We start from the raw sequence: 20,341 nt of genomic DNA on the forward strand, positions 1-20,341 counted from the left end.
TTTGACATAATAATCAAACCAAGTGAACTTGCCTCTTATTCTTTGTTTTAGGTTTCCAAAATTCGCAACCACTACTCATTATAATGATACAATCAAAGTTAATGTCGGCAGTTTGTAATTTAAGATGTTCACACAACCTTATAAATCGCATATGTGAAACAAAAATATGAGAAACAGCACAGTCAGTGCCGTCCTAAGTACCAATAATGCCTTAGGGCCTAAGGCAACCACATTTGACCCCAAAAATTTTTTGAAAAATTGACTTCACATTTTTAACGTATAATTTACCTCATTCCTTGTATATATTTAATGCTTATTAATTGAGGTATCTACATTTTTATTAATATTATCGTAATTTTATTTATATAATTGTATTTATTTTGTTTTAGTGATATTTCAGAATTTATACAGATTTCATTACTTCGATTAAATTATAGAAAAATTACTTTTTCTATAAGACAATACAAAAAAGTTTTAAAAAAATATATATTAATATATATACTCGTATATATATATTAGCATATAATATATATATATATACTCGTATATATATATTAGCATATAATATAATATACAATTTGATATGTACTCATATTAGATATTTCAGTATAAAAGGAAAATTAATATCTAGGTATCTATAATAAAATACTGAATTTTTCTTAGTATCATTAATTTGTTCGTACGGTGACTGAATCATAACCTAGCTGTTATAGATAGTATTTTTACGCGTGTTGGTTGTTAACTAACTATGTAAATTCATAGCATTATTATTATTATTATTATTATTATTATTATTATTATTTTTAATTAATTATTTTGAATAGGTGTTACTTACTTAACACAGCGTTACCCGGAACCAAATCGCTCGCAAACACTTTGGCTTCTCCAAACTTCGGTGGATAGGAAAGAAAACTTTCGAGCTGCACAAACGAGCCGTTTACCATTTCTTTTAGTTTTGCTTTCAGCAGATAACTAGTCTCGACGTTTTCTGTAATACAAAATCAAATACTATTAATTGCGATCATACACGCATACACACGCACCAGCGTTTAAAAAGCTTGGAAGTTTTTCGCGTTGAACACGAGCGTAAAAGCGTATAACTTCCGAGTTTTCCAAACACCTTGAAATGTCTAGAATCATCTTAATTGAACTTTACTGAACGTTATGTTGTATCGTCCGTTGGCGTTGATGGGTATCCGTCCTAGGTATCCTTTGAACTGATATAAACCGGTACTCAATAAGTTTCGAAAGTGCGCGGTAAATCCGACTTCCATTTTGTTCGGATTTTGAAGTTTCGACCTATCGTAGTGCAAACACAACGCGTTAAACAAAACAAACGTACGACTTTGCACAGTAATCCGGTGTATGTTTCGTGACTGTACCAGTGCACACGTTGTATTTTTTTTTATGGTTCGTATTGTAATATAGATACATTATACAAATACGAAATGTTTTTCTTCGCAACAGTATACCAATTTTCTGCTATTCAATCAATACAATTTGATTATATTAAACTGAAGCTAAGCTCCAGACAACATCAAAATGTAATATACATATTATATACACATATATACTTTGATAATCCGAAGTTTGTGTTTGAGTCCTATATTAAAACGAATGGTCTTTGTTTTAAGATATATTTATAATAATCGTTTTTCTGTATTGCATGAAATTATTAAATTCTTATGTCACCGTTGATTTGGAGTATCATATTTGGATGCATTAAATGTTTCGAAATCAACAGTATTGCCACTTTACGAGAACATATTAAAAAATTATTTCTTATGTATTTTTAAAGTGTTATTAAGCAATGTACGTTGATGCATTTTTCATTTTCTTTTGGGGATCTAGATAGTCTTATCAACTTCATGAAATTTACACAGTTAAAGTATGGATTTCAATTTATTTAATTATTTTCTGATAAGCATGTTATGAAGGAATTTATATAACTAGTTTGGAGTAAGGACAGTAAGCCTTTGTCAAAGAACCATTAAAAATAAGTTATTGATTTCAATGGTTAATTTACCAAACAAACCATAACCGTCACCGTACAAATTATTTTCCATTAAAGTCCATAAGTTAAATTGTATGAAATAGATTCATTCCAATTGTCTTACTTGAATAAAATTAGGCAACAAAAAAGTTTAGCTCAAAATATTTAAATTATTTTTATTCGTTGTTCTAATATTCTAGAAATGCATTAATTATATTTCTTAAGGGAAAATATTTAACAATAATTCATTTTAATACTGTGAAAATATAAGTTGACCGTTTCAAAGATAGCTATTATATGATGAAAATCCATAGTAATTTTTAACTATAATGAAAAAATTAAAAATTGTACATTACTTTTCGCTTAGCTGTACTTTTCATAATTACACAAACACGAACCAATATCGCACAAAATGCACAATCAATAGTCCACATAAAATTAGTATTGCACAGATTTATAAAAATATACACCCTAATTATGTGCATAAAAATAATACGACGATAGCGCGAATTAAAATCGATTTTTCGTTGTTGATAATTATTTTTTTACAAATATTTTTTTGTCACTCTGTCAAAAGATATCATCCGATTTTTTATTAGTGCTAAAATAACGATATTTAGTTCTAAATTACTTGAAATATTTCCACGGTTATTTGTAAAAATTTGTGCATACTGAGTATTAACATTAAATATTACGTGTGATGGTCTAAGATACAAAGTCGATACATAACTATCTACTTTGCAAGAAACTGTTATCAAATATACAAATATAAATGATACAAATATTTCAGAAATATAAATTTTTAATTACCAATGTTAACATATAAATGTAACGTTCCCTGAAAGCTTACGTTATGTTTCATAAAAAAAAAGAGTAATATCGTTCCAAGTTCCAATGTAAATATTACAATGATAATAACTACATATCTATACATAGTGATCAAATATTTTAAAATCTGTGTGTTATTGTTCCATGTGACCACCAATTTTAAACAATGGTATGTACGTATAAATATAGACATTTATTTTTATTTTTTATTTATAGATCGAATAATAGGGTAATAAGGGTGGTTAAACATACAGAGCAGTAAAACATATATACATATATATGTATAAATACATGGAGTTCTTTCTCACCTGAGCGATAACACTTTGATTGTGGTCAAACCTTCGGTCATCATATTTTTAACTGATATTTTTCCTCCAATTAGTCGGGCTTTGTGCTCAAAATGCAAAGGATTATCTAGGGGCAATGGATCGAATTCATGTAACCCAAACTCATCGTTACCTGAAATTATAATTTTCAATCAAATCAACCGTTTGAGTTCGATTTCAAACGTCACACACCATACGACAAAAATACATAAATCGTTTTACATCGTTTTTAATGATTTACTCGCATTATAGAAATATCACGGTTTTCCGTGTTGTAGCAGATATATTAAATTTTAAATTGACAACTTTAAACACGCTTCTAATATGACGAATCCCAATGGAGTGCTAAATAAGTTATACATAAGTACATTTATTCAAACAGTATTTCTCAGAAAAAATTGATTTATGATTTCTCATACATTTTTAATGGGATATAGGGTTTAGCATAAAATAAATGAGTAATAACTATCTGTTATCAGAGAATTAATACCAATAATTTTTTTTTGGTGTATCCAATACAATTGTCGTTTAATTGTAAATATAAATTATACGATGAGACGATGAATTTTCACATATTTTACAAATATAATATAAATTGATTGGAAAAAAAAAATAAGGCCAATGGAAAGGGATTAAGCTTTATGAAAATTTCCAACCCCTTCGTGAGTACGCTCATACCCGGAGTATTGCAATTATTATTTATTCATCGTAACTTTTGATTAATTATTTACAACACACTCGTCCGTTTGCGTGCGTGTCTGGCGTAAGGGGGTGTACGATATAAAGAACCCGACGAGTTTGATTCAGTTTTTTTTTTTTAACTAGTTTCTTTCCGTTTGTCCTTAAAATAATGCATCGTGGTCTATAAAAAGATGGATCAGTATCATTGCAGTTATGATATCGACCGCGAGTCGCGCCAAAAGTCGTTTGTTCCTCATCCTCTCATTTGAACATGTTAATTAAACGCCGGCGAACGCGAGGAACGAAGAATAAAAACCGCGTATCGATCAGACCAAAACGATAAACAATTATTACGCGAAAGAAACGCGGCATTACATTAGACGTTTCCGAAGTACTGATTGACCAAAGTTATTACATTTTATACCGTTATTACCATCCGTAATTATTTTTCGTTTCGTTCAGGACGAGAATTGCGGCTCTATTGTGTAAACGTATCCGTGTTTATTCATATTCTAAAAAAGGGAGGGGGAAGGGAAACAAAATATTACCACATATTGCTAAACACTTGTAATTTCTGAAAAAAAAATGTCAACATTTTGGCTACGCGTTACATTATTTATATTATTGTTTTATATACTTAAAATAATTCAATAAATAGGGTCTCAACTTTATACTATATAACTATATCTATATCCAGGGTTTAAAGTGACAAAAAAGAGCAAAAGGAACTCTGATCCATATGTCTTATTCAGTGTTCCATATATTCCCGTATAATTGCTAGATAATTAATTATAAATAGGTAGGCATTCCAGATTTTGAAATCCTTAAATCATATTAAAAGAAGTTTTTTTTTTTATGTGACGCTCATATAGAAATAAAAATAAGTGTATTTATGTGCACTTATATGTAGCCCAATATTATTTTGTTTTATTTATATTTTATATATTTTATGTTTAAATGCTATCTTCTCGCAGCTTTTATTGAATGGCCGACCGGAATACCAACATGCCGTTAAAATCGGGACTATCCCAGTTAAACCGAGACAAAAAGAAAAAAAACTGAGGTATTATTAGTGAATAATTTCCTTCACAAATTATTCATGTGCTATAAAAAATATGTAAGCTTTTAAATTAATTACCTAGTGTTATAAATAACAGATCTGGAACATCTTTTAAGAAAATAAAACAAAATTAAAAAAGGTATACTCGTATATTATTACATAACACAGTTGAGCATTTTAGTAAACTTTTCGGGGAATGTTAAAGGGGATAATTTATTAGCGGTTTGACAGATAAGGAGACTGAATTCTCTTGCAGCCCCTCCCCCATTTTAAACCTTTTTTTATACCTATTAGGTATAATAGAAACAAAAATAAATAAAATCAACAATTTTTTTTAATTTTAATTCTTTAAGAAGGTGCGAATTTATACAATCTAAAAAGAATAATATAAGAAAACACTGGATTAGAACTACGAGTACGGAATGATTTTTTTTTTCGTTTTTTTTACTAATGTGGCTATTAGTACATCATTAACCACCAAAAGTCCTTACTAATATGCCACCTTTCGAATATTTCTTCGGTCCTAAATAAAAAATCTAGTCTCTAAGTTATGGGTTGACCAAATGAATCGTAAAAGACAAAAATCGCGACAGAAAACATTTTGGCCCATATATTATAATTATTGTTAAATCTTTGTGAGTCCAAAGCAGGCACGAATTTTTACTCACCTTTATGGAACTCCTCGATTACATCGTTAATTCTTTTGCGGATGCAAACGTCTATTTTTGGATCGTCCCTAAAACATAAATCTGTGTACGTGTATTCCGTGTGTGGTCCATCGGCTGAAAAACAATAAACAAATACGGATAGAATAAAAACGTTCAAACCAATATCGATGTACAAGTCATATAATAAAATGTGATTTTTTCTGACGTGATTCATTTGTTTCCCCGGTCAACCAATACATTATGTATTATGATTTTAAGCAATTACTCGTTGTAAAAACACATATTTATAGTAAAAATTTTAAATTATGATACATCAATATTGGACATCATATCAGTAGTTAATTATTTTTATCATGCAATGACGACTTAATTTTAAATCTAAAACTTTATAGTCTCTACTACGTTATAAGAAAAAAAAATAAGCAGTCGTATTTAAAAAACGGTGACAATAAAGTTAGTAAAAATAGCGAAAGACATTGCATAGTGTTTAACTAACCGTATAAACATGGCTAGTAAGTTGATAAGTTAATCAAATATGATAAATTTATTTTAAGTTGATTGAAAAGTCGAGTGATCATTGTTTAAAAACCTCCTTGTACAGCATCCACGCGGCTGGTAGCGGTTTTACTACGCTTTGCGGTGCACGCCAGAGTTCAGTTTTAATAATTAACATAATAATTGTTTTCATACCGTTTAAACATATTATTTTTACATCCGTGTACGAGCTCGGATATTTTTACCCCGTCTTGTGTGAGTGTGTATTCATTTGAGAGGAGTGTATGTGATTTACGTCTCGCGTACAACACGCAAAAGCGCATGCGCTGGTATACTTGTACACAATATTATTTTAGAACGTATTCGAAAATAACCAAATAGAAACACACGCCAGTGTGAAAGACGATATTATAATGTTTGTGTGTGTGTGTGCGTGTGTTGTAAGATTGTTTTCATCTCATTACTTTTTTTTTCCTCGTACAATCCAAGTTCCATGGCCCAACCAACGACGATATCATAACGATTATTATGCAGAATATAAAGGCTGTTCGGAACACAACAATTATGATTTACAATATAATTTACAATTTATAATACATAATATTAAATACACTGACGACAACTTTTATCGCTTTAATAATCTTTTATCTTTTTTTCTATTTCACTTTTCCCGAGAAAGACCAGTGCAAAATATTGCCGCGTAGGTAATACACACAATAATCAAGCCTTGATAATATACGCTCATTATAGTATAACATAATATAATAAAATATTATTATATACTATCGGCCATATATTGTTTACAGAAATATTATATATTTTTTATCGTTTGTGTGCAAAACAAAAAAACAATAGAATCAACTGTTAAGTGAAATGCTTTTTTAAAATTAATTTTCTATCACACAATACGCACCCGAAAACACATACACTCATACACACACGTCGATCTGTCAATACCTATACCCACTGTTGTGCCAAACGCGTTTGGATTTTACTCTCAAATTGTCGACGCTCAATAACAATTAATTAATTAATCCCACTGCATCATTGTAGGTTTATATTTTTACCATCCATTTAGAACTTCAACTCTTTGATGGAAAACGTACTTGGTGCCGTTATAAAGAATAACATTATTGCAAATAGGCCACCGTACTGAATATGGTTGGACATTTATTTAAACTAAATATTTCATCGGTACCGTTCGATTTCCGGATGTCTCCAACTTACTATTGCTTATAACCATTGAAACGGAATTATTTCAACATTATTATTACTAATTTCACATTAGATTTAGATCAGGATCGAGTTTTATATTTACAACGTATTGAAGAAAGGTAAAAATTACTAATTTTGTATACGTATTATATTATAATACAATTATAATAGAATTTATCGCATTTTAAATATATGAATCTACTATATTTATTATTTTTTTACAATGACTATTTATTTTATTGAGCTGTTGTAAGACTGCCATGAACTTAGTTACATGTTTATTATGAATTTTTGTTATTTTATACTGATTACTATAATTCGATTGCTTAATTATGATTTTTCATCATATTTCCAAAATATATAAAACATAACATCGAATTAAATTTAAATTTGGCTGTGATGTAACATGATATAAAAATTATATTCCAATGATATAATAACACTATTATAGTAGTAATAATACTGTAATGGTTATATTTAAAAATGGATTGTTTTTTTTTTTTTTTTAATTTATATGATATAAGTTTTCCACAAGGTTACTGTTTGTCATAGTTAATTTATTAAAAACACATTAAATATGCATGTTATAAGCATTTATGAACAAATATACAATAATCCTCGAAATATGCAAAATATGCAATATAAAATTTGGTGTTTAAATTCAGTGTGAATGAATCGTGGACATTTTAAACCTCTATTGACGTGCATACACTTAGTATAAACATGCAAGTGCATATAAATCAGAGCTCTAGTCATTACCAAGTTTTTTTTCAGTTATTTTAAACCCTTAAATTGTTATTATTATATATTGTTCATTATATACATGATTATATGAATACCTATGTAGTATATCATACCACCGCTACAAGGATGAACGGTATCGATAATAATGAGTGTAATTATTTTATACAATACTAAATCAAGGGTGTTCCCAAAAAGTTATCAATTGATAACCGACCAATATTTTAGTGATAATCGTCATCTTCAATTTCTTAAAAACATAATAAATTGAGAGAACAAATAATTAAGTGAAATTTAGTTTTAAGAAAAACTTAAAATACAAGTTTTCATTTGGTTTTTATTCAAAATACTTTAAATAATTATTTTTATTATATTTATCTAAATATGCATTTGATAAAATTTTCGACCTTTAACGTAAGTAGTTGTAAGCCTACTGTAACTTAATGCCTAACTAAATATAATTATAAAGTAATTTTTGAGGCTAAAATAATAAATTTCTATTTGAATTAAAATATTTGACATCAGTTGATAGCAAGTACGCACACGACATCTTAAATTCTTCCAAATGTCCTACTAAACCAGTATTTGCGGTATTTTGTTTTACAATTTATTGTAACTTAATATCATTATTTATATAATAATAAATATAATATATTATTAATTATTAATAAAATTATTTAATACATTTTTTAAAATAATGAAGATTTCTTTAAAGAAAGGCGTGTGTGCAAAATTCATTTTATAGACAATATAATAACAACTATACTACTGCAACGTAAAATTATAATAATATCAATGGTTGTAAGTAGGGCCTGAATTTCAATGCAAACTGCATCTTTTTTTTTTAATGATCTTAGACAATGCTTTTCAAATACATAATATGTTTTATTTAACAGATATTTCAAAGGCAAAACTTTTATTCTGAAGTTTTTCAGTTTTTTTTTTTTTTTTTTTTTTGTTAACACTTTTCATTGTTTTTTCATTTTAAGAGCATTTTTCGGCTATTTTATTTATTTTAATGTATATTTTTACAATATACGAGTATATTATATATTATTTGTACATATTAAAAATTTCAAATGTAAAGAATATGTTTTTAAAAGCACATTATGAAGATTTAAAGTTTAAATTTATTGATCCAACTCTTCCTTAACCAATACAACCAATACTAATACGTTGAGAACTTGGAAAAAAAGTTGCAGTATACTACTGTGAATGTTTTCAATTTATTGAAAGAGTATTCGATGGATTTGAAAAAAAAACAATGGCATAGCTATCAAAAAACAAAACATTTAAGGGCAGTCAAAGAAATTAAATCAAATGTAACATTTATAATAGCCAACTATGAAAATATAGCAAGATGCATAACTTCTAAAGTTATATCTTTAGCTGAGATAATTGTTTTCATAAATAATACCAAAACTTGTATTTCAAATAATACAAGTAATTATGAAATGACAATAATGAAAAAATTAGAAAATATCTTTAAAAAGAACTGTGGTTATACTGCAATGAAAACAATTTCGAACATTTTAAAAGTCAATAAATCTATTTTACAAACATATTAGGAGAATTAACACTAAATAATATTTGCCACTTCAAATTTGCTATTCAGTCAATACCATCGTCGTAAGTTAACGTTTTCAATTTGCCATTTTTTTTTTTTTTTTTTTTAATAAAATTAGAATATATAATATATTATATAATTTATTAGTATTTATAAGTGTAATAAAAGAATAAATTTCAAATTTTTTTTGGCTGTTTTTTAGTGAATTTTTGTATGGTTTTTAATGGATTTAAATAAGCGTCCTAATTATAAGACAAAATAAAACTCAAAGTTGTAGAGCATAACGTGAATATTATTAAGTCGACTTTGTAGATTACAATTACCGTTAAATGACAATGAAAATTATATTTTGCTTGCGTGTCAATTGTTATTGTAATTATTTTATTATATAACAATTATAAATTTATAATTGTTTATTGTTCTTAAAAATATTGATTTATTTATAAAAAGTTAGTACAGATTTTTTATCCTGATCATTCACAACAATGCAGCTTTCAAAACTTCATTCAAACTTCGCAGCAGCCTGCATTACATTAACATGACTTCAATATACATTTCATAATTTATAATACAACAGATCTAACTTAAACACACACACACACATATATATATATATTTTATAACTAATCGAGTTTAAGTGATATAATATGTTTTATATAACATGTATGTTTGTATCACTGACAGCATAATATACTAATACAGTTCATTTCCTATAATAATTATTTTCAGATAACCTAAAAAGGTCACACATTTTGTATAATATAAATGCATAAGCTTTGAACATGTTAAATAATTTGTACGCTCATTAATAATTAGCCTGTTTGATTATAACTTTTTTTTAGAATATTAGATAAGTATTATAAATAACGTGAATACGGATCATTTTTTTTTAAATATAATTTCAATTGAGTAGCAAATTAAATATTTCCGATAATTTCACATTTTTTTAATATTAAATATCTGTTAATTAATTTTGATATATATTGTTCTATAAAGTTCAGCTGCAGTTATTTCTTATCAAACTGTTAATTTTATAAAACAGCGAAAATTATAAATATACTTGAATGAAACACAATTTTAACTTCACCTATTCACTTAAATTATATTATTCACAGATCATCGTAGAAAATATATAATATACAATTTGATATTTAAAACCATCGAACGGTGCAAATTGATAAAACTATATTAATATATAGAGTAGATTAATAGGTAATAATATGTAGAGTAAATAGCGGCACGATACGGGTTTTATTGAAGAAACTGCTTCATAACTAGTAGTGTTGTATGATAGAAAAGTTTAAAAAAAACATTAAACCAAATTTCATAAGGGTTGAATATGATTTTTTTTTTCTAAACAATTTTCTATATTGAATAATTACAATAATTACAATCTATAAAAAATATTATTTCATATATATTTTTATCTTTAGAATTTTATGGACGTAAATTTTATGAAAATGTAGACTATAACGATATTATTGAAAATCACGCAGAAATAAAAGCCCGAAAAATTAATTTTTGATGAATAAAATGGTTTTTAGTGTATTTTTAGTATTTAAATTCATATGTTTTATTAAAATGTAAATTCGTATAAATATGAATAACTGACGATTAAGGAATTATATAAGTAAATAAAGAAAAACATGTTAATTGAGTCTACTGTAAAATTATTTTATTTTCTTTACCTGGCGAGATTATGATTTTTTATAAACACAAACTCCTTATTTTAAATTATAATTAGGGAGGTACCTACCAAATTTGTTGTGTGATAAGAATTATTGATGTCATTATATATTTATAGATAGATCATAGATATAAACATATATCTACAAGGTTTTAAAAGTATTTTCGCCCTGGACTTCGCAATTTCTAAGGACGGACCTGGTTCAACGTATAAGTAAAGGGAAATTTCCGTATCACTTGACTGACGTAGTTTACTAGTTACTGTCTATTTGTACATGACTATGTGTGATATATTATATGCAATTCCTTAAATACATTATTCATACGTACTTTACACTAGTTTTACAGAAAAACAAAATAATAATACTATCACGTCAAATCGACGCTTATAAAATGTTTCAGAAAAAACTCCATCAGTACAACATACAAAAAAACATCGATGTCGATTTATTATTGCTCAGATATTTGACACATATTATGGCACACGATTCGTATATACCGCGATTGCATTAGAGAATTATTTTTTTCAACCATTAATGTATTCAAACAACGCTTGCGTATAAGAGCAAATTCTGAAATTCCATTAAATGATTTTTTAGAGTCATATCGGAATGTTTGAGTAAATAAAACACGGTTAAACTTAAAACCTTATTGTGAATATTAATCTGTTTTCAGGAATCATTATCAAAAATTTCATCTTACAGTCGACTTCAGTTTAGAAAAATACAATTTACTTTAATTTTTTTTTTAAGCAATATGACGTATAATATACGAGTATTGTGTACTTTCACAGTCAAATTTTACTCGATACGAAATATATCGTTTTTTTTTTTTAAACCGTAAAATCGACAATAAAACTAATTATAAAAACATTAGAAATGTAATTTTCTGTTTTTAAAATGTATTTTGATGAACAAATGTAATTTTCGAAAACCTAATCATCAAATGGAAATGTCCCCGTGGATTGAAAACGTTTGGAAACATATCTATTGTCCCGCACCGAACGGGGTTCGAGCGGTTCAATTAGTAATATACATAATATAGTTCGCGTCACGATATTATCTGTGGATACCTGAAGTGTGGTAATACGGTACGTAGACCTACGACTCGTGCATCATAATACAAAGTGTCCCAAGACAATTCAACAAATGCGATAAATTTTGTTCTATTTATTATTTTTAATTATTTATTATTATTATTATTTTTTTTTTAATAAATATTTAGTATTTGCGCTACAAATAAATTGCATTAATTTTTTTTATGAATTTTTGGAATTCAAATTTGAAAATTTGAAATTTTATTCTACAGTTAAAAAAATATCCTAAATATCCATTTTAAGTTGAAATTTAACAAGTTATTTTAAAATCATACTTTTTCTAAAGATCCTATTTACAAAATGGCAATTTTAGATTTTTTTTTCAAACTGAAGAATAAAATTTAAAATTGTCAAATTTGAGTTCTAAATATCTAATAAATCTTTAAATACCATTTGGCTTTAATGCAGGACATAGGTATTTATTAAAAAAAAAAAAATGCAATTCAAAAATAATAAACTAGACGAAAGTTATTCTGTTTTTCGAATCATTCTGAAACACCCTATGTACCATAAAACATATTATTACCCTTTACTTACCGGAACGGACGAAAATATTTGACGAGACGAACAACTCCAACGTCCAGATCGTCAAAAAGATATTGTACTTGTTCATCGTCGTTGAGACTACAGAACGAGGGTGTGCAGATTATATACGTAAACGATGGAGGAACAAGGAAAACAATTAAAAAAAGAACTACTCTTCTTATAAAAAAAATAAAAACGATATGCGTACACGCGTTTTATTGCGAATCGTCGCAAACGAGATTCCGTATTTCTCTCTCTCTCTCTCTCTCTCTTCTCTCTCTCTCTCTCTCTATCTATCTATCTATCTATCTATCTATCTATCTACTATTCGACGGTCAAACGCTTTCGGACCAACCCCCGTGCTCACCACTTCCGGTGTACGAACACCACACGTATTTTCGGTTTACGCGTTGCAGTGAAAAACGTGTGCTCGCTCGAAAACTCTAAGTCGAATTACCGTCAAGACTTACATCGCGACCGTTATATAACCACTGAAAGACTAGCCAAACTTGGTGCACGGGTAGGACCCGGTCCTGCTCGGATCACCTTTAGGTCGACGTCGCGTCCGCGGGGTTCTCACTTACCGAAACAATAGGCGGACATCGCCGATCGATCGATTGTAGTGAATAATATAAATTATCATCGATCACTGACGCCGCCGAGTCGGTATATAATATATTTACATTTCTATTGATCCGCCGCTATCGATCGACAACACAAACGGCAGTCTCACACTGAGTTACGTTCGTAATAATATATTGTGTTCGGTGAAACCCATTTTTTCGGGGTTTTTTTTTTTTTTACATACGTCTAATTGTTATTCGTATAATACTATGGTCGTCGTTTTGTTGTTGTACGATTGTTTCGCGCCGGCGAAAAGCTGCCGGATACCGGAAGGCTCGAACGCCGTGAAATAATAATAATGTACACCTGAATACGCTGTATATTATGTGCGCGTTCAGTTAGCAAACTCGAGAAAGTTCAACATTCGAAATGGGGGAAAACAAAAGGAATAAAACGAAAATCAAGAATGAATTATATTGTTTGAATGAAAGAAAAAAATGAGCGCGCTTCACAGCGACAACATACGATAGGACAACGATAAGGTGCAGCAGTATTCCTCTGGCACTCGTTTCGGAAAACGTCATAAAAACATATGTGTGTGTGCGTGTGTATGCGTGTGTATGTAAATTAATATATGTAAAAGTAATAAGCAAAAAACCGTGAGTCTCGTGAAATCGTTTTCAATGGACATTTGTTTATTATTCGTGAATTATTAAATAGACCAATTTATAAAACATTGGCTATACATTACACAATATTTTTATTTTTTTCTTTTACTTATTTTTCTGTAAGATTATATTGCATTTGCTTGGTCGGTGTTATATTATGTATCTTGTGTGTGTCTGTGTTAAACTTATATAATTATCAATGACGATGTCGTTATGATGTACATAGCCCTGACTGAGCTGCATGAAACTACTATAATACAACCATATTATTTTAAAACATCTCCATTTCGTACTTAATAATGAACAAAGTTCAATTTTCGTCGATCATTTACTTCGTGAAATAAGTAATATGTTTAAAGTGACTTGTTTTTATTTCAATTTAATTATGGTAAGTGTGAAAATGAAACATTAAAAAAATAGTTTTGAAAACAATTTAAAAATATTTAATCGTACTATCATCATGTTCAGAACATGCGATTCTCGGATAGGTATTTGATTACCAATTTAAGCTTGGTAATTATTAGCTAAAGGCGCTCAGACGTGATGATTACACTAGATTGTCTGGATTTTTTCAGCAAATTGTTCTGGAATCCTGATATAAAATATATCGTAATTAAATTACTATATAAATGGTCCATCATTTTTTTTTCTAATTCCTTTTAAGAGTATTTATAAAATTAAAATATTAAAACTATTAGCTTGACTATTTTCAAACAAAATTAATTTTCATTAGTTTTTGAAATCTAAAATTATTAGGAACGTACACAATTTTTTCCCCTTAAAAACCCTAATTTTCATTATGTATAAAATACTTATCCAGTATATTTATTTTAAAAACCTAAGATTTTATTTGAATAAATTATGATTATATCCAGAGTCATTATTACTGTGTTTTGAATTGATAATTAAATGTTTCGTGCTCCCGTTTAAATGAGACATATAATATTCATAGATTAATAACAAAGATACACAAAGTTCAAAAACGCATGAGTCGCATAAAATTGAACAATAGTTGTAATCTTAAAATATTTATATTATTTACGTCATTTAAACCCTGTATATGTTGTGAGACACCCGATACTTAAGTATTTGCAAGCTTGCAGGAGGACTTATGTATAAGAGACAGCGGTATGTGCGTTAGTCAACAATGTTGATTCTTGGACCAGTCGGTCCCACGGTAGAGATAGTCTAGACCTAGTCCCGGCATAAATTGCCCACTCTTCAATTTTGATTAAGCTATTAAATTCAATTTATTGTTATTTTTTCTTTTAAATAAAACAAGAACTTGGTAAAAATCGTTCATTTTCGTTATCTTTGAAACTTTTCCTACACGCGTCTAGTGAACAAAACGACGACGTCGCACACATCATCTACGAGTTTAACTTAACGCGAACGAATTTCGAAATTATTTGCTTACTCCGCGAATACATAATATCGAAGCTCGAGTCCAGACGAAAATGTTACCAAAATATCATATTGTTGGTTTTTGTTGTACACTGAACGTTCCAAACGTTCATCCCCACTTCTCGAACGACGAACTCTGCGCACGCCACTATGGGCACTATATGTATTATTATACAAAATCACGTTAAAACACTTTCGGGTTATGATAAATTTTATTTTTAATTCGTACACTGAACTTGTGTACCAACAAACAACAACAATAAACGCAACCGTGGAAATATTCCACATTATATTGTACGATGCATTATTGTATACCATATTATAGTGTACTATTATCCGATACGTCGTGTCAATTTAATTTCAAAAATATAATGATTAAAAATTTCACTTCGATCTGAAATAGTACACTTTTACATGAACTATTACTCTCAGAAAATTATTTTTATGCTAATGTAAAACAACTGTAATAATAAAATACCGACCTAACCAATAGCGGTTTAGAATGTTGATGAAGGAAAATTACTATTCATACAAAACATCATGCGGCTGTATAAATATTAACATAATTCGAATAAACTCATCGAACAGCAGACGAGTAAGTTGTTTATTATGCACATATTTGTACATTAATTTATATTAAAAGCGTACGAGAAAAACAATTAAGTGTACTATAACATTTTAAAAATTTTACTTTTCCTTCATGTAATTTTAATTATAATGACAAATGAGACCGAGATAACAAGGCGCCGTAAATAAAGTGTGTGCATTTCTATTGACGAACAGTATTCAAATACGTAAATTGCTACAGTTTAATCGTGTCTAGTTGTAATATTAACTCATAACGTACTCGATTGATTTTCATACAAAGTCTGAGGTAGACCTCAACTCGTTGAAAACAAAAACACATCGAAAACAGTCCACCAGCGCCGTAGTATACTATTGCATGTCTAGTGCCTACATAACATACAAATATAGCACATGTATATACCACGAACAAAACTAGGTGAAATTTGAGGCCAAATCTAAAAATAGCGAAAATATAAATGATCCATCCCATCTCCTTGGCCGACGGCGAACGCGACATAAAACCGAATCGAATGACTACTACACATGTGAAGGGATACAAATACAATTTTATTGATACTAAGATTCGTTTACAGTTATATGTGATAAATAATCGACTGCACGCATTAAATATGTATACATATAAATGGTTTGGCTAAACGTTGGGACTCGAAAGAATAAATAAATGAACTCATACTTGACCGCGCTCTCATCCCTTCCGCCGGACGGAAACGTTAACCGTGGCCCACTTTGACCAAATTAATTATTATTATTATTTTGATTATTACGATGATCGGACAAAACACCGGCTACGACAGTGACGATTCGGTAAACGGCGATTGGGGCATATATTCGTCGTGGCCTCATCGCACGCGCGTATTATATAATATCCTTGACCTATCTAATTAGACCGATTGCGAAGAATCGACGGCGGCCGTGCACACAGGTGTTGATTTCTGCGACGGTGTACGGCGCTAATAATAATAATATTATGTTCCTCATTTAGAAGACGGTGGCGAGTCGCGGAAAACGGCCTAATATAGGATGGTAGAAAAAAAAAAAAAACAGAAAAAATAAAAATACGCCAACGTTTTTTTATTACATGCACATCGCGCGTGTTATAGAACACGTTCATAATAACAATATACACATGAAGAATTGTATACATGCGAACGAGCCCTGCCGCACCGTAAGTCGGACGATGTTTAAAAATAAACTGCGTCGTTGCCACCGTTCGTCCGAGTTGAAAATCATATGATGCCGCTTGGTATTTTGCCCTGCGCCCGTAAATTTGCGAAAGTATACGTGTTAGTGTATGTGTGTGTGTGTGTGTGTGTGTGTGTGTGTGTGTGTGTGTGTGTGCGTGCGTGCGTGCGTGCGTGTGTGTATATGCATGTGCATACGTGTACGTGTGTGTGCGCTCTCGCCGCGTCCGGCTAAAAGTAAAAGCTTTAAGCTATAAATACACGAATCCGACCAATCGCGAGCCGTGTTGTGTGTCAAGTGTAACGCAAGTGTCTTCCTATGCGAAACAGTGACGAGTCCTGTTCAATCCGGTGAAGTCCTGCGAAGTCAACTGCCGTCCTCGACTTCAGGTTGGTGAAATGTTTTTAACATTCATGTTATATTTTTTTCTACGTTTTTCTAACACAACATCTAGAACTACACAACGCTATATCTGTATCGATATAGTAATGATAAAAAAGTCATCGACGAGCGATCTTATAATTATTATTAGTATTTTTTTGATTATTTTTTTTTTATTCTAACAACGACGATTGCCATTTTTTATAACTCCAAACGATCACTGCCGATGCACTTGTACAATAATAATCATAACACAGCGCGTAAACGTGTTCGCGTACGCTACTGCTTCACCACGACCGCGCCCGCCACCTTGACCACCATCGTCGCTCCGTAGTGCGCGTACAGTCATTACAAAACGTACATCGACTTTTGTCCGTTGGTCAACTTGCTGTATAATACCCCAACGGCATAGCAAGTCGGAAAACGTCTACGGGGAGAAACCGCACCCGATTTTGTCGCGCGACCCCCGTCCACACTAGGCTGCGTGCAAAACGCCAACGCTGCCATGTCCCTCCCGCCCGGAATCGCTGTGCACGTGCTCTCGTAAAACGTTGATGGTATTTTTTCTATACGTTTCAGATCGTTTCAGTTCACCCGAAAAGCATACACACGACAAACGCCGCGACAACCATGGCCGACGACGAAGTGAGTTTTTTTTACAAAAATATTTTTTGAAACACCGCATTACCATGCGCGCGCACGGTCGGTACTTTGATAACATGTCGTGTTCGTTGGTGTGCACCACCAGGCTAAGAAGGCGAAACAGGCGGAGATCGACCGCAAGAGGGCCGAGGTGCGCAAGCGTATGGAAGAGGCTTCCAAGGCCAAGAAGGCCAAGAAGGGTTTCATGACGCCGGACAGGAAGAAGAAACTCCGTGTAAGTATGACGGCGTACGGTTGGGGTTGACGGTTGGGCGGTGTACTCTACTGTGTGTTTGTCTGTTTCTCGGGCGCAGCTGCTTTTGAGAAAAAAGGCGGCCGAGGAGCTGAAGAAGGAACAGGAGCGCAAAGCGGCCGAGAGGAGGCGGATCATCGAAGAACGGTGCGGACAACCGAAGAACATCGATGACGCCGGCGAAGGTAAACGATCGCGTTTCGAGATCCGTTCGCATTCTTGGCAACGGACCAGCTTCGTTATAATTGTTGTAACCAAGCCCACGCGCACCGCACGCCGACGGCGTCGGTGACGATATCATCATTATATTTATTTCAATTTTTTTTTCACCCCCGAAACGAAATAGATACGATTAAGCGCGTGATCAAAGAGTATTACGACAGGATCACGAAATTAGAAGATCAAAAGTTCGACTTGGAATACCTTGTGAAAAAGAAAGATTTCGAGGTTAGACGGTCGTTTTAACGCTTAACTGTATAATATTTATAAATAGGTCATGGCTTTTCGACATCATGATTCCGCGTTTAAGCTTTTTTTTTCTCTCAACACACGCTGACTTTCAGATTTTCAAGAAATTACTTACATTTTTTTGCTTTTTTTTTTTATTCTTTTGATTTCGTTTCGCTTCAACATATATTTATTTCATGTTTTTTTTTTTTTTGGCTTTGTGACAGTCTTTGGACGCACGCACGTACAAAGGCATCCATGTTTTATTTTATACGCGCACATTATACACGCGTTGGCTACACTAACGCTTATTAAAAAAATAAAAAAATAAAAATCGCACTCTTATGTTGCCAAAACGGCTGACAGTACAGATAATATACCATAAAGCTCTAGATATACATTTAGTTTTTCGCGCAAACGAAGAATGTGCATAATATTATTTTTCGCGTATAAAAAAATATTACAAATTAGGAATTTTTCACCCGATTATTTATCGGTATTACCAGTACGATAGCGATTTTTACAAATAAATAAAATATGTTATGAATCTGTATAAAAAAATATGGGTTAAACGTTGTAAAAATAAAAACCGCAACAATTTGGAGACAAGTTAGTCAAGTATTCAACGCTTTTCGAATTCGATCGAGAAGCAGTATTCCAGTATAATGTAATCAAATGCGGTGTCGCCGAACGTATCCGAAATATTGCGTTCCACGTTGCCCTTTTTATTTTACTATCTCATTGTATTGATGTTTAGAGGAGCTTACGGAAATCTGCGAAGAACTATGGAAACGGATATGGCATATTGAGGGCGTAAAGTTTGACTTGGAAAGAGATATCAGGATGAAAGTTTTTGAGGTAACATTTACATCACACCTACCTATGTTGCTACCCACCGCAGCACGTAGCGGTCTGTTGCATCGTTTAAACATTTCCATCACGAACTGCTGTAAAAATAAAAAATTAACTGAAGAGTACCGGATAATACTATCGGGTTTTGTTTTGAAGAAAAAAACTTTTCGTCATTTTCCAATTATATTTTTCATTGACAAATGCACATACCTATATAATAAAATATACACTTTTTCACTCTATTAAAACTTTTCGTTCAAAAACCATATAACGAATTCAAAAGAAACGTCTTCAACGTAGATATACTTTATGCACACACAATAATTGTATTCGAAATCTTAAAACTAATTGATTCGAATGGAATGGTGTAATTAAATATGGAATCTATTTTCAGTAACGCGATCTAGTAAACAGACCGTGTGCCGTTTCGATTGTCGTCGAAACGGAAGGGGGCGAACCCAGTAAATGTAAATTTAGCC

General features: G+C 30.7%; 2 protein-coding genes across 3 annotated transcripts; one reads left to right on the forward strand and one right to left on the reverse strand.

Annotated features, from left to right (window-relative positions):
- Nucleotides 1–835: 835 nt before the first annotated feature.
- Nucleotides 836–13,399, reverse strand: LOC112690649 (the record flags this gene model as incomplete). The annotated part of the gene is made up of 5 exons (XM_025564697.1): nt 12,894–13,399; nt 5,557–5,670; nt 3,130–3,280; nt 1,157–1,299; nt 836–988 (listed from the first exon to the last, which is right to left on the reverse strand). Coding segments are annotated over exons 1-5 (637 nt in total), but the record flags the coding sequence as incomplete, so codon positions are not given.
- Nucleotides 13,400–17,567: 4,168 nt separating this feature from the next.
- On the forward strand, nt 17,568–20,123 carry LOC112690648 (troponin I). 2 transcript variants are annotated; one of them, XM_025564694.1, is made up of 5 exons: nt 17,568–17,676; nt 18,248–18,313; nt 18,417–18,545; nt 18,625–18,748; nt 19,768–20,123. In XM_025564694.1, exons 2-5 carry the CDS (start codon nt 18,299–18,301, stop codon nt 20,106–20,108), a joined length of 609 nt encoding a protein of 202 aa, XP_025420479.1. In that variant the 5' UTR covers nt 17,568–17,676; nt 18,248–18,298; the 3' UTR covers nt 20,109–20,123. The 2 variants fall into 2 exon arrangements, with proteins under 2 accessions (XP_025420479.1, XP_025420480.1); XM_025564695.1 differs by lacking the exon at nt 19,768–20,123 and adding an exon at nt 18,910–19,043 and having other exon boundaries at nt 17,570–17,676.
- The last annotated feature ends 218 nt before the right edge of the window (nt 20,124–20,341 follow it).

The sequence above is a fragment of the Sipha flava genome, unplaced genomic scaffold, assembly GCF_003268045.1.
Source record: "Sipha flava isolate LNK unplaced genomic scaffold, YSA_version1 51431_pilon_pilon, whole genome shotgun sequence".
In the NCBI taxonomy this organism is placed as follows: Eukaryota; Metazoa; Arthropoda; class Insecta; order Hemiptera; family Aphididae; genus Sipha; species Sipha flava.

Bases quoted from the DNA above. Each gene is read 5' to 3' on its own strand.
- LOC112690648 (XM_025564694.1), top strand. The intron at 18,546-18,624 runs GTAAGTATGACG...TCTCGGGCGCAG, and splicing joins ACAGGAAGAAGAAACTCCGT to CTGCTTTTGAGAAAAAAGGC. The intron at 18,749-19,767 runs GTAAACGATCGC...ATTGATGTTTAG, and splicing joins CATCGATGACGCCGGCGAAG to AGGAGCTTACGGAAATCTGC.